This window comes from Condylura cristata, unplaced genomic scaffold (assembly GCF_000260355.1).
Source record: "Condylura cristata isolate star-nosed mole 26May11 unplaced genomic scaffold, ConCri1.0 scaffold00002, whole genome shotgun sequence".
Classification (NCBI taxonomy): domain Eukaryota; kingdom Metazoa; phylum Chordata; class Mammalia; order Eulipotyphla; family Talpidae; genus Condylura; species Condylura cristata.
Window position 1 is genome coordinate 25,835,444 of NW_004567103.1, and position 14,150 is coordinate 25,849,593.

Consider the following 14,150-nt stretch of genomic DNA (forward strand, 5'->3'; position numbering starts at 1 on the left):
GCCCGGCAAAGGCAGGGCTCAGGCCAGGCCTGCAGTCCAGGTAGCTTGCGCTCCTTCCCCAGGGATGGGCCACCAGGGCTTGGGTCTCTGTGCTGCGGAGCTCATGTCTTATCCAAGACTCTTGCAGAGCTTTCTAAGTGTATGCCAGTTGCCAACTCTGCATCTTGTTTCCAAATCATTGCCCTGCTCGGGACACAGGACTGGACCTGTAGGCAGTCCTCTTTAGCCTCTGGCACTGTCACGTAAGGGACACTGAGGAGCCAGGGGCGTTTTCCTGGCTCACTGTGTGCCCCGGTGTTGCAGCTTGTACAATGCTTGGTCAGGGTGTGAGAAGCCAGTGGGCTTCACCCTCAGCTAGTTTCAGTGGCAGCTTCCAGTCCTGTGGTCCCCACTCTGGCAACCCAGATAATGCAACAGCACCTCTGCTTCCTGGAGAGGTTTGCTGCTGCCCCAGTTGGTCAGCCAGTGCCCGCAGGGGAAGTTCCCCAACTCTCCAATGCCCTGGCATTGGCTTCTTGCTTCCCAGCTACTTGGATAGCTTCTGGGCCCTCCAGTGGGTCACAGACACACCCTCCCCAACAAGGGCTGAATTTCACCCTCGGGGTGTGTGTGCAGGAGAAAAGTGAGGTGTGTGAGTGTGGGGGGGATGCTCCCCAAATATGTTATTTCCATGGTTACTCTGCTTTAGCTTGAGTACTAAATGCCCCTAGGTGAGACAGATAGGTAGGTAGATTCTTTTTGTACTCTCTCTACAAATCAATATGTGCATGTTTGTATCTATTATACGTGTGTATACATATGGGTATGTATCACATATGTACAGACATGTACATGTGTATATATTTTTTATATCTTTTTTCCTCATTCACATTTCCCTCTCTCCTGATTAGAATCTGACCCACACAGTTACTTCACCTTTGCAAATACTTACTCAATCCTTATACCAACCCTTTGAGATTGGTATGGTTACTCGCTCCACTGACCCATGGAGACAATGGCGCAATGAAGTAGTTAGCTACATGTCCAAGTTCCCACAGCCAGGAAGTGGTGGGACCTGGATGGAATCCAGGTGACTGTCTGGTAGGTACCTGTGTGCTTGAGCTGCTCTGCAACCTTGCTGAGTTACTTTGTGCAAGAACAGAGCCCAGGATTTTTGGGGGTCCTGGAGTTAAACACTCATTCCATGTGCTGCCTCATCCTTCCTCAGTCTGTTAGACCCCTACTGTGTGTCAGGCACTGGTACAAGGAAAATGATACTGGCCGACTTGCCACATAATGCTAATAATTTGCAGAAAATGTGTTTCCTCTCAGAAGGCTAGGTATAGGTAAATCTAATTCAAACCAAGAATTTGAAATTAAAAGTAGGTATCTTCTGTTTGTGAAAAATATGTGTTCTCTACATTTATTTTCTGTAGAAATTCTTTGGTCCCTGTAATTGTGGTTCTGAAATATGTTTTTCTTTGGTCCAAAATCACTTTCTCATGTAAATCAACAACTTTGCTTTAGAGTTTATTTTCTAAAAATTGCATATGGCAATCTGCTGTGAAGCATGAACTTAGTGGTAGCATCAGAAGTCCTGAGCTGTGGAAGCAGCAAGTTCATAAACAAAGGGACTTTTGAAAATGAGTCAAGAAAATCATTTATAAGAACGTTGCGTAAGAGACCAACAGCCTGACTGGGTCCAGACCACAGTGTCTTTGCCTGGGGGGTGTTGTAATGAGATACTGCTTTTGGCTGATCTGCCTCCAAGGATGGGGACCTGCTTCTTGGAAACCAAGAATAGATAGAAAGTTTCCTTAGAGTTCATAAAGGTTGGTTGGAAAAAGCAAAGGGTGAAGAAAAAAAAAAAGTTCTGGTAATAGTTTTAATATTTAAAAGTATCAACATTATGCTTTCAAATTTTGAGGCAATAGAAGATTCCTGGGGCTTTGAAACTTCCTATTTTTTCTAACCAACTTAGGACAGTTAAGATGGCTCACTACTTTCAGAAAAATGTGGTAGTAGTACATTATGCAGTTGAATTATTCTAATGACGATGATGTTGGTGCTTTGTTTTTGCAGAAATCTAGAAGCAAGTGACATATTCTTGTTCTTTTGCTTCATTTTTTTGTACCCTGAGGACAATCTGGAGCCCAGTCCCCTGTGCCCTGATTTTAGGTATGATTTCCAAAGCAAGTGTGGTTAAAAAGTACCAGCACACCCAAGGGGTTGCAACTGAGGTGGAAAAATGCACCAAATGATGTAAAAATAAACTATTATTAAAAAAAAAAAAAGTACCAGCACAGACCTCCTGGATACTGAGCAGTGAAACTCATACCACCGCTAGCCACACGAGGGCGCTCTCCACAGGCAGCACTGGATTCAGAGTTGAAAGGGAGGGAGGAATAGAGAGGAGGAAGTTTAGTCAAAGGTGGTATGGAATTAAGAGTTCCGTCTCCTTGTTATCTCAGGACTCCTAACCACCTACCAAGTTACCCTAGGAAAAGAACTATCCCAGACCGGGTTTCCCTCTTTAAAAGGTTAAATTGAGAGAGAAACTCAAACCCAGGCTACTAAGTGAATCCCCAAATTGCTTGCTTCCCGAAAGACTTGCAGGTTTTTCCCATGAAGGTCAACTGATGAACTTAGAATGTTTAATTGGTCTTTTTGGTGGCAGGAGCCTTGAACTGCTGGTGAACTGAGCTTAAAATTGGATATGGTGGGTGTCTAGTCGAATCCCCTGTCACCTACTCTCCCCAAATTCATGTATGGGCTTAAACGGTGAAGTTTGTAATGATCTGGGTTTAACTTTTTGAGCTTTGTGGCATTCAGCACTCCAGGACAGGCTCAACAGGACAGAGTTGGAGGATGAAGAAATGAAATATAAATTTGGAATGCAATTGGCAACCCAATAGGGAAGTTTTACATCTCATAGATGGGAGTCTTCGTAGTACAATTTAGTTGAGTTTTGAAGTTACTCTTTGAATCCCAATCTTCATGGATATTAAAATGTTTTAGCCTCTGCCAGAGAGATGTTTAAGAAAAGAAACTATTCTTCTGGCTTTTGTATGTCAAGTAGAGATATTAGCACACTCATAACCCATGAATTTGAAGAGGAGTTTAAAACATTTTAAAAGAATAGCAGCATCTCAGCCAAATCTCTAGGCTCATACCAATGTTTCTATTGGAACAGAAGATTTGTAATATATACTTAAATGGCCTGACACTGGCACTAAAATATTGAAATAAAAAATGCAAATTAGTTAATGCTTACATCTAGGACCTGTAAGAAAGGCAAAGTCCTAGAAAAGGATAAAATCAGGTGTAAGAACGTTTTTAGCATTGCTTCCTTTTTGTGATCTGGGAGCATTTTCTAGGGATGTGTTTGAACTTTCTTAACTCATCAGCAAGGGAGGCTGAGAGGGTCGGGCCCAACCCTGAGCTGGCAAAGCCATTGTTTTCCTTTTGCAAAAATTATTTGAGTCATCTTTAAAGTTGTCACATACCAACTGACATTTTTCAGTGGCGAGCCAAATCTTGCTACACAAAATTTGTGCCAAGTCCTTCTGTCTTCTAAAATACATATTCAAGGCTTCAGATGGAGTAAACAGGGACTGCAGTCCTGAACATTTATCTTTCTTATTTGAATGAACAAGCCCTTCCTTCCCGGAATGTGACAACATTTAAAATTCCTGTTAAATCTCTGGGTACACTTAGAGACCTCAGAAAGTGCTCTCTTTCTCAAACATCCTTCTTCACTTGGCAAAAGAAACACAGGCTTATGTGATCTGCAGGCTTGGCTGCTCTGTGGAAGAGAACCACTGATCCTGGCTTGTTAAAAAAAAAAAAAACAAAAAACCGTCAATGTTGAACCAGAAGTGCACATCTGTGCTTGGAAGAGGCCACCGTCCGTGGAGCATATGGAAGCTCTATGGCAGAAGTATCCTACCTGAGCGTCAGTCACGAGGCTTGGGACATTTGAAGTTCAGGCCATCCAGTATCCCCTCCTTCCTCTTGAGCTAATAGTCCTCCACACAGCCCATGCACTTCTGGGCAGCCCCCACCGCCACCCCTCAACCCCCCTGCAGCAATGGGCTCTGACTAGTTATGGTGATTATTACTCTCCGACTTTGATGCCTGGTTTAGCATTCGAGGTCAATAACATGCAAAACCCTTGCTGGGACTCTTGCTCCATCTGGGTGGTGCCTGGAGAGCTTCTCTCTTCTGACTGTGGGAGATGGACGCGACTCTTAGGAACCAGGTGGCCTCTTACTACCATTGTGAACACATTGTGAACAATGTCAACTTAAGGCGGGAGACTGAGATGTCAAGGAGAAAGAGCCAGAACCCTGATCCAACTGGACCCAAGGTATACATTGTTACTGGACTTTTTAGTCTCTGAGCCAGTAAATTCTCTCTATCGTTTAAGAGAGGTGGAGCTGAGACTGATGTTACTGACACCATGGCTTCCACGGGATGTTTTACTTGACTGGGCGGTGTACCCCTACACGTGGGTAGTACGCTGGCTGCCGCATCTTGTCAGCACTCCTTTTTTCTGAAGGATATTTATATCAAGAGAAACAGTACAGCACGGAGCTGTGCCACAGCCTCTAGCCACCAACTGTACTTGAAAGTGCCACACGGTGCCTTTAATAAGAAAATGGGCATCGAAAAAAGAAACAAGCCAGGAGTCAAATGCAGCATATTTTAATTTGTTTCAAATAAAGCAATATATGTATATATATATTTTTCCAGAAAAACACAAGATGTTAAATTCTACAAAAGCGCACGTGTCTTCGGCAGATCATGTTTGTCTGATCAATAAGAATTTTTTTCGACATTAACTCTCTAAAGACGATCAATAGACTGACATCACTGCTACAACATAGGTCGCTACTGAGGCTCTGATCTTCAGCCAACTCTTTGATTTTTCCTAACAAATGAGTAAATATTGCCTGGCTAAAATGCTGCAATGTCTTGATGAGAAAAAGCATCAACAGATCAAGCAAAGCCATGAAAGTTACGAAGCAAGCTAGAGCTGATTATTAGAATTAGTAAAAATGATTAAGAGAAGATGACACCACCGTATAGGGTTTGTATACTCTGATTGACTCTCTTTTGGCAGCGAATTGGGTCAGCACCTTGGGCAGGGAACCAGAACTGAGTGAAAACTGCATCTTTTTCTCTCCTAGCTCAGGCCACCAATGTCACAGCGGGGACCGAGAGAACCGTGGCATCCGTGGAAACTTCTATTCTCGTGGGGCAGAGATTGCACTGTGAAACCCTGGAGACGTTACCGCGGAGGGGCCTGGCCTCCGCGCTGTCTGCAGCGTGCTGCCTTCGCCGGGGCTTCTCGGAGTGGGCGGGGGTCTCGGGGGCCTTGGTCCCCAAGGAGGCCTCTTGGTTTTTGGCGCCGCCTTTGTTTTTGGGCCGAAAACCATTATGAGGCTGTCTTCTGTGTTCGTGGCGGTTGTTGCCCTTCACCATGGGGTCAGCTTCATTGCCACCGCCCTGCGGCTTGGCGGAACCGTTTAGCCTGTTGTTATGATACTGTGGATTAAATCTTCGTCTTTGGCTGGAAGACCCATTCTACCAAAACCGAAACAAAATAAAACAAAACCAGAAAGAGGTGTTAGATGCCGACAAGCTACAGATGACAGCGGTACGCATCAGGGAAGCCAGATCAGATGGCCAAGCCACAGGTGAGTGTTTGGGACCCCAGAATAGAGTAACATGCAAATGAGGCCAAATTGATCAAACCCTACAACTTAAAACATCAGTGGGTTGTCTAGTTCATGGCCTCCAAGTATATTACTGGCGTTGAAAGAGAAGTCACTCAAGTTTAAGATAGACAATTAATTCAAGACCAGGCCAAATAAAAGCCACAAAGTGTGCTGCAAATATATCAGGAGCAGTGCAACGATGATTCTCAACCATGAAAACTTCTGGGACATTCTGTATAGACTGCACATGGATTCTAACTACATAAATGAAGAAAAGTGTAAAATTCTGTCATTTTTCTTCTCTAAAGCAGCCTTTCTATTTCATTCCAAAGCAAGTATCTTATCGTATTTCAGAAATATTATCTTGGGCAAGTACAGAGGTAAGGTGGGTCCAGCAGATCTTGACGTGCCATAGAGATGCAATTCATTTTCATAGGGCTAATTTTTTTTCTAAACTTTTTTTTTTCTATGTTCAACCATGAATTTTGACCAAGTTCTATGGGTAAAAAAAAAAAAAAAAAATGCCTGGGCCATTTCCATTTCACATATTGTCTCCTAACAAGATTTATAAGTAGATTGCTATGAGAGCCCTTTTTTAAAATCAAAACTCTACCATTAAAATGTGAAATTTTATGATGATGTATAAGTAAAGTTCTGAATGTGTGCATTGTGTGGGCGCTCCGGCTGAGGGGCAGAGCCACCCCAATACTGCAGAGTCCTGGGCAGCACACACACCCAGGCCTACGGCCATGTCTGAGTACTGTTTCTTCCTATCTCTGGCCCATCCCACCTGTAAGGGGGTGTTGCCCCCATGAATGCGGATGCTCTAGCCTACACACCTAAGCTTCATCCTCATCCCCACAAGTGGTCACCCTTGGAACTAGGGGTGCACAAAGTGGTCCTGTGAGCTGCCCTCAAGAAGGGGTGTCTGGCTGGACGCATCATCAGGTATACCAGAAGCAGCCCTGACAGACTCCAAGCAGCCCTGGCGTCGTAAGGAAACAGAACTGCAGGATCTTGAGTCCTCATAGCACTTTCCAGAGGGGAGAGTACAGACTCTGGGGAGAACATGGCTTCAGTCTCACGGCAAGGGAGGGCCGCGGCTGGGGGAGAGCCAGAGGGGTTTGCTAAAGCCCAGGGCCCTGCACAAAGGCCTTCTTGCTGGGTCTGTAGTGCTTTGAGCTAGACATATAATTCAACTTGAACACGCTTTGCTGAAAATGATAAAACAGTGAGCTGGTAAAGTGCCTGTAGAGATGACACTGAATCTGGCCTCCTGTTTTCAAAGAAATTGTGAAAGTGAATCTCAAGACCAAATTTTAGACTTACTATTAGTATGGTCTTTAATAATGAGCAAGGAACAAAATCTGTGGAGACGCAGTCACACTGCAAGTAAAGATTTGATGATGACCTTCAACCTATGAATATATAAAATATCCCTTGTCAAAGCGCTATTTTAAAAGTTCACGAAGACAGCTGGGGCCAGAGAAATGTCTGCCAGCATCATTAATGAGGATTCTAAAAGACCAACACCACAAAATCCAACAGTGCTCTTATTAGAAAGCTGGTAGTTTGGAATGTTTAAGAAAAAAAGTCCCTTTATTCGAGCTCTCTGTCCTAGAGATCATTAAAGGTCACTTTACGGCAAGTCCAACCTCTGTATCATCAAGTTCCACTTCTTATTCATTCTCTACAGATGGGAAAATCACTTCTCAAGGGCAGAGTGGAGAAGAAAAAGGACAGAAAGTCCTTTGGAATCTTGCTTTTAGGTGTCAGAGTAGTAAGAGTAATACTACTTGAAATGATCTCTTTACTGGAAGTCCAAGGGAAGAGAGAAAAGTCTGAACTAACTTTGACCTCTTATTGACAAAATAAACAAAAAGGGAATAAAATGAGCTGAGGAAAAAAAAAAATCACTTTCTTCTTACTAAGCATGTGCTGCTCCCGTCCCCGTGCAGGCCAGCTGCGGCACCGGCCAGGGGCCCTGGAGGGCATGAGGGGAGCTTGGCCTCCTCAATGCCCTTGGCTAGTGCTGTCACCAGTATACTAAGGCCGCTGTTCCCACAGAGAGCTCCCTGGCGGCGTGTGGGCTGCGTGGCCAGGGAGCAGAGGTGAGGTCTGTGGGGGCTCCGGGGTGGAGGAGCCTGGTGGCAACCCCAGCTTGCCCTGCGGCTGGTAGTAGCTGCTTTTCTCCTTTGCGAATGAGTAGCCTCTTCCCTGGCACTATGCGCGCACCAGGGGCTGTAGAGTGCTTACCTGCCTGTTCACGGGCATGGGCTGGTGAGAAGTGTCTGCGGCACTGGGGAGATGGTTCCCCATTTTGGGGTTTGCTGCTTTACCCTCAGAGGGCTTGTTGTGACTGGATGATTTTCGGGTCAAATTACTCTGTTTTCCAGAGGCTGCTGGGTGAGCATTCAGCAGAGGCAGCAGGGAGCTGCAGGGAGTTCTTGAGGAATAGTTGTTCTTTGGGTGTGTAACTGCAAAAAGAAAGCATGAGGTGTTATGGGCAGGGCCGGGAGCCCGGCAGCCTCAACAACCCATCAGGAGATGCAGAAATTGGCAGGAGCTTCATAAAAACATTAAGAAAAGTTTTCTTTTTGGAAGATGTCATTTGAAAGGGCACTTTGGTGCTTAGAGACCACCAAATTTCTTCTGTGTGAATCACTGAACTGTGATTATAGCATAATCATCCAAGTTGGGAGGCATTTGTAAGAAATATGGCATACCGGTGACTTTATCATTACCTTTTAGGTCAGAATCTCCATGGGAAGGGGGGTAAGGAAACCCAGAAGTACCCACCACCCCAACCCACTATCCAAAATGTATTCTGCCTCCTGTGTCCTATCACCAAAGCCATTCCTGAGGTTCCTGGCAGACCCCTAGAGCAGTCCATACAGCGGAGGTGCAGAAAGACTGGGAGGTGGGTGTTTGCTTCACCCTTCAACACCATGATGCTCTGAGAGCAGGGAATGGGGTGATGTTGGGTTTTAGGAACTTTATCTGCCAGAATCACGCGTCTCCTCCAACCACAGGGCCAGGCCTGCTGCCCCCAAAGCATCTTTTCTATTCCATTAGAGCTACATTATCTGCCTTTTTATCAACCCTATTTTCCACAGCCCTACTGCAAATCTGCACCAATTCCAATGCTAATGTCAAAGCAGGCTAATCAGACAGATTCCCGGCAGGCTCAGGCAGGTCTGTTCAATGTTTATTATCACCATTCCTGCTGGTTTTGAAAGGAGTGGTTTTTGATGGGATGATTTCTGTGTGATTATGCTGAATTGGGGCACGAGGAGGGGGGGAAATCCTTTCAAGGATAAAGTCATCATTTCCCTCTCACAGTTCACCAAATTGGACTGCCAGGCAGGACAGCAAGACCTTTGAATTTTAAAATTGTCACCAATTTTTAAAAGCAATTTTCTCTGCCACCTGTGCTGGATGAGACTTAATCCCAAGGTGCTTCCAGAGGCTTAGGCATGACCAGAGGGTCTCACAGAACATTAGAAAGGGGGAGGGTGGGGAAGCATCCCTGTCCCTTTATTTTATAGGTATGGTGTGACAGCACGTTGGTGATGTCCAAACAGACCTGGGGGCCTCAGTGGCTCTTGTGCTCCTAGATTCAGCATTTTGGGGGGGTTGGGGGAGGGGGGTAGGCAGCACTGTTGTTGCTTCTTCCTGCTCAGAGCACACAATTTCTGGTTCAGTAAATGTGGGCTCTCAATGCTTTCAACAAAGCTGAGCAGAAAAAGGCCTTTTGCGGACTATTGTCTCAAACATGTGAGGCTAGTGGACACTGGGAATTTGGCTACGGGAAGACTTCTCCCCCTAGATGGCACCCGAGGGAAGCAGGTCAAGGTGTCCTCACCACCCTCCTAGCTCAGAGGGTGCATTGGCGTTTCGCTCATCATCAGACCCAATGGAAACTGTAAGGCAGTTACATTTCCAACGTGATGTGGACTGCCGGTGTCTGCAGAGGTGGGGCTAAACGTGAGGATGGAGAATGGCAAATAGGTAATTTCATATGAAGGGAAGTGTATAGGAAAAAGGGAAAGTAATTCAAAAGAAATCGGAAGGTCAGGTAATAGCCAAGAATGTGTGAACAAGGATGCTCACTGCAGTGTTATTTTACGGTGCAAAACTGGGAGCAACCTGAATGTCCACAATCAGGGGCTGAGTGTGTCAGTCACATACATAATCAATTACATATGTTGACATGGAAGAGCGTCTACTGTGTATTGTGGAGGAGTAAAACGCAAGCTATTACTTCACATGTATGTGGTATAGTCAATTATAACGTATAGCATAATTACATATACTTAATTGAACAGGAGATTATGTGCATTAAAATGTGAGGAACACACAAAAGAAGTATGCTCTCTTTAATATGTAACTAAAAAAACATAATATATTTCTGTAATTTTGAGATCAAACTTGTCACTTACACCCAGAAAACAAAACACTTCAGGAACAGCTGTGTGGTCCAACGAGTTTTCAGCTGACTGTGAGGGTGTGGCTACTCCCTGCCCCAAACTCATCCTTCTCCCTCCTTGGGGTCATCCTTAAGGCCACCTAGTTAGCTCATTCCCACCTCCCCGATGGGTGGGCTGGAGGAGGGGAGAGGTAGCAGCCAATGTTGTTACCCATTAGCTGTTCTAATTAAGGCTTAGTAGGGGACTACAGCCCAGGGTGGGAACTGCAAGTCTTCCATTATCTGCAGGCTTCACTCAGTGCAGAGAACCCAGACAGCCGGGCGCTGCAGAACACACACAGCAGCTGGCTCTTCCCCACAAAGGCCCATTGTTTCCTGATTGATTAGCAGGACTCACTCTCAGTATAACAGGTCTCTGTAGTACCAGGATGTTTGAAAGCAGAGAGCAGTTTATCTGCAAACTTAAGAAAAGTTTGCAGAAGGTATACACTTATTAATCTGTTCTGTTTCGCTTAATAAATCCTGGGGATTTACTGATGGGCAGTGGCATTTGGAGACTCTAAGTTCAAGTCTTGACATTTCAAGTGACTTGTGTCATGACCTTAGATCATTAAATCTCTTTAGACCTCACTTTAGCTCCCGTGGGGGACTGCACATCTGACATTTCCAATCTCCACTCCAAATAGCACCAAGCTCACACACACAGAATTATTTAACAAGTATGCAAAACTCACTTTCTCCGCAGAGCATGATTTGGGCCTTTAGCTGTTCAATGTCACAGGAGAATCGGGCAGCTTTCCCGAGCTCTTCATCATATTTACGTTCGCTGACAAAGTGCTGGTAGAAAGAGAAGTCAGACAGGAGCCCCACGATTACAGAAATGGCCGAGGTGCTGCATTCACTCACTGTGTGCCCAGCTACTAGTGAAGGCACTAACTGGGTGGGTGGGGGTGGGGGTGGGGGTGGGGAATCAGGCTGTTGTTACAGGGAGGCTCCCTCAGATCAGGTTTGACTTGGTCTGTTTGTCCTGGGACCATGGTGGGTCCTGTCTTTTCTGGGTTCTCCTCTAGTTCTCCTTTCTGCATCCCTTGCCTTCATTCTAACTCTTCACACCTTGCTGCAATTTTCTGGGTTGCTATCCAGGATCTTTTCTGGTTGCTCTTTGGGCAATGACCTGCTCAGATATTAACCCTTAGGAGAAAACACATCATCCTTCCTAGATACCCATCTACATTTCAATAGGGAACTAGGGAGTCCAGAAAGTCTTTTGTATCTAGAAAAATTATCTTGGATAATGGAATTTCAAGCACTGTTAAGGGAATTGGGAAAGACATAATTTTTCAATTCATTTAAAATTAAGATCATTGTGTAGACAACAGAGTGAGAAATACAGAAATAACTATGACTTAAGCACTTCTTGAGTTTACCATGTGGCCCACAAAACAGTAACCACTAAATACAATGTAAGTTAAAATATGGTGTATGCTTCAGAAATATCAAAGGAGAAGAAATCATTTCCTACTGAGGAGACGGGGGGAAGAGTTATGAAAGAGGAAGTATCTGAGTTGGAACATTAAAGTAAAAGTAGTAGACACCTACCAGAAAAGGGTCAAATCTTCACAGATAATCTCGTTTTCATCTGATCACATATTATGTCAATACTATTATTATCTCTGTCTTACTAGAGAGGGAGAACTGAGGTTCTAAGTATCTAGGAAATTATGTCATTTATCCAAGGTCACAGGAGATGGACTGTGTCATTCCAAAGCCTATGCTGTTAACCATTTTATAATGAGTGGATGTTTGATAGGCAGGAACGAAACTTGGAAGACGCATAGAATTCTTAATAGGCCAGAATCTGGCACCATCATACTCCTCATTTGATGCTCTAACAGGTCGGAGGTGGTAGCCTCAGTACATAGTACGGAAGTCCAGTTGAGGATTTTATTTTGAGGGAAAGAGTAGGCCATACTAGAGGACACCAGATCTGCTTTAGGGGTCAAACTTTGGTCTGAGAATGGATGATCAGGCTGGAGGGAGAGAGTGGGAGAAGAAAGACTAGTAAGGAAGTGCTGCAATTAACCAGGTGGGAGGCAACAAAAGAACAGGTAAGATTTCAGGACCCCAGTCGGCTACTTTTATTCTTCCTGGGGTGGAGGGGGCTGAAAAGTTACTGGCCAGTTTCTGTCCCACCCAACCGGCGTTATGCCTGGATAAGCCGACAATGCTACTTGCAAAGTCAGCAGCAACTGTGTCCTGCACATGCTCGAGTTCCCTAGAAGTGGGTCAGTGACTAGAGTACATGGACATGCACAAGAAAAATGGGAGAGAAAGGGGAGATTATAAGCTGTTAACTCCCTGTTTTGTTGTATTTGTTTTGCCTTTCTGGGAAATACTGCTATGCAGTTTTGAAGATCCACAGCCTCGTGGGTCTGTGAATCAAGACTCCACTTAGCTAAATTGATGTGACCTCAGCGGAGCTGGTGAGAATTGCTCTCTCTGGAATTTGACTCAAGTAAGGTAGAACAAAGGCTGATGACTGGGGGCTGTCCACTGATGGTGCCCTGAAGAAAGTTCTGTAAATGCCCCTCCCTGCATCACCGGCTGGCTGCCTGGGCTCCTGAACCTAACTCTTTAGATCACACTCTGTGTTGGTCAACTATACAGATGCTCTTTCAATTTCTACTTGTTCTCTTTCTTTCTCTCTTAAGTTCTACTTATTCTTGAAGTTGGCTAGGGTCAATTTTGTTGCTTGCAGCAGAAATGTACTAAATACATTTGTACATGGGATTCTTTTTTTTGTGTGTGTAGAAGAACTGGGATAAGGGCCAGAGGTATGGAGGGAGGGTATGAAGATTCACCAGAGACAGAGTAGGGAGCACAACAGGTGGATTTACTGAAATGCACTGCGGAGGGGAGCAGCTGACAAATCAGGAGAGGTCTGCTGCGCCATGTGGGTCAGCTCCCTGGCCAGGGATTGAACTCAGGTCCTAGCCCCTCTGCCACCAGGGAGGCCCTGTAGATGGAATTCTTAATAAAAGGGCAGTAAGCTAGAAAAGGATACAGGAAAGAAGTCTCCATATATTGTGCATTCTTTGGAGTCCTCGTATTTAATATAAGTTCATACGTGTATATGTGTATATACATAAACATAAATTACAGAGAGTGAAATAATATCTCTCATCTCAGTTATAATTCATGGTTGAATACATTTTAGGTCAGTCTCCACTGACTAAGAAAATAGCTTGTACCTCTTCTCTGTAATAACATAACCCCTTCAACCACACTGTACTTAAATACAGTGATTAGGTGGTTCTTCACCCTTTGGACCCGCTATTTCAACCTTGTGAGAGAGAGCTGACTGTGTGATGTTAGCTCTTCAGAGTAGCACTCTGTGGGTGCAGAACATGACGGGGATCAGCTCTCTGGATCAGGGATCAGCTGGGTTATTTTGGAACTGACCTTAATTTCTGCCCTGAGTTCGGCCAGCTGCATCTCTGCCATTTGACTGGCTAGATCGGTAAGTCTCTTTAGTTCTTCTGCTTTCTTCTGACGAGCAGTCAGGATTTCCACTGCCAAGGAAGAAGAGCACTCTGTTAGGTTCTAAGACTTAAGCAAGGTCTAATTTCCTGGAATGAGCGCTCCCCTCCCTGACTGCTGCTAGACGACGTTTCTGAGTTGGGTGCTAAGGGAGGATGCCTTTCGGGTGGCCCCTTCCCAACACCCATTTCTCACGTCCTTACCCCCCAGTCCCCAAACCAAACAGTCCTTTCTGATTCACTCCCCACCCACAACCTTTTTCATTTGCCTCACAGCATCTGATCTCACTTACTTAATTTGGGCTTTGAATCTGTGCATTATTCAGAACAATCGTCTCCCTCCAAAAGAGAAGAGTGATAGGAAGTCCACGAGGCAAAAACCATTATATATATGTGCTGTATGTACTTTTAAATTCGAATAGCATCAGAACTTCTGAACTTTAACATACCCTTATTTAGGGCAACTAGTGGTGGGAATAT

At 44.8% G+C, this 14,150-nt stretch overlaps 1 protein-coding gene across 9 annotated transcripts in view; it reads right to left on the minus strand.

Moving 5' to 3' along the window:
• Window positions 1-4,670: 4,670 nt before the first annotated feature.
• The window catches only part of SPATS2L (spermatogenesis associated, serine-rich 2-like), a 157,457-nt gene continuing 147,977 nt past the window's right edge, over window positions 4,671-14,150 (minus strand). For all 9 annotated transcript variants that reach the window (XM_012727732.1, XM_012727727.1, XM_012727752.1 and 6 more), the window contains 4 exons: window positions 13,594-13,703; window positions 10,866-10,968; window positions 7,959-8,179; window positions 4,671-5,568 (listed from right to left, as the gene is read on the minus strand). In XM_012727732.1, coding sequence (XP_012583186.1) covers window positions 5,173-5,568; window positions 7,959-8,179; window positions 10,866-10,968; window positions 13,594-13,703 — 830 coding nt within the window. In that variant the 3' untranslated portion in view covers window positions 4,671-5,172. The remainder of the gene's footprint in view (window positions 5,569-7,958; window positions 8,180-10,865; window positions 10,969-13,593; window positions 13,704-14,150) is intronic.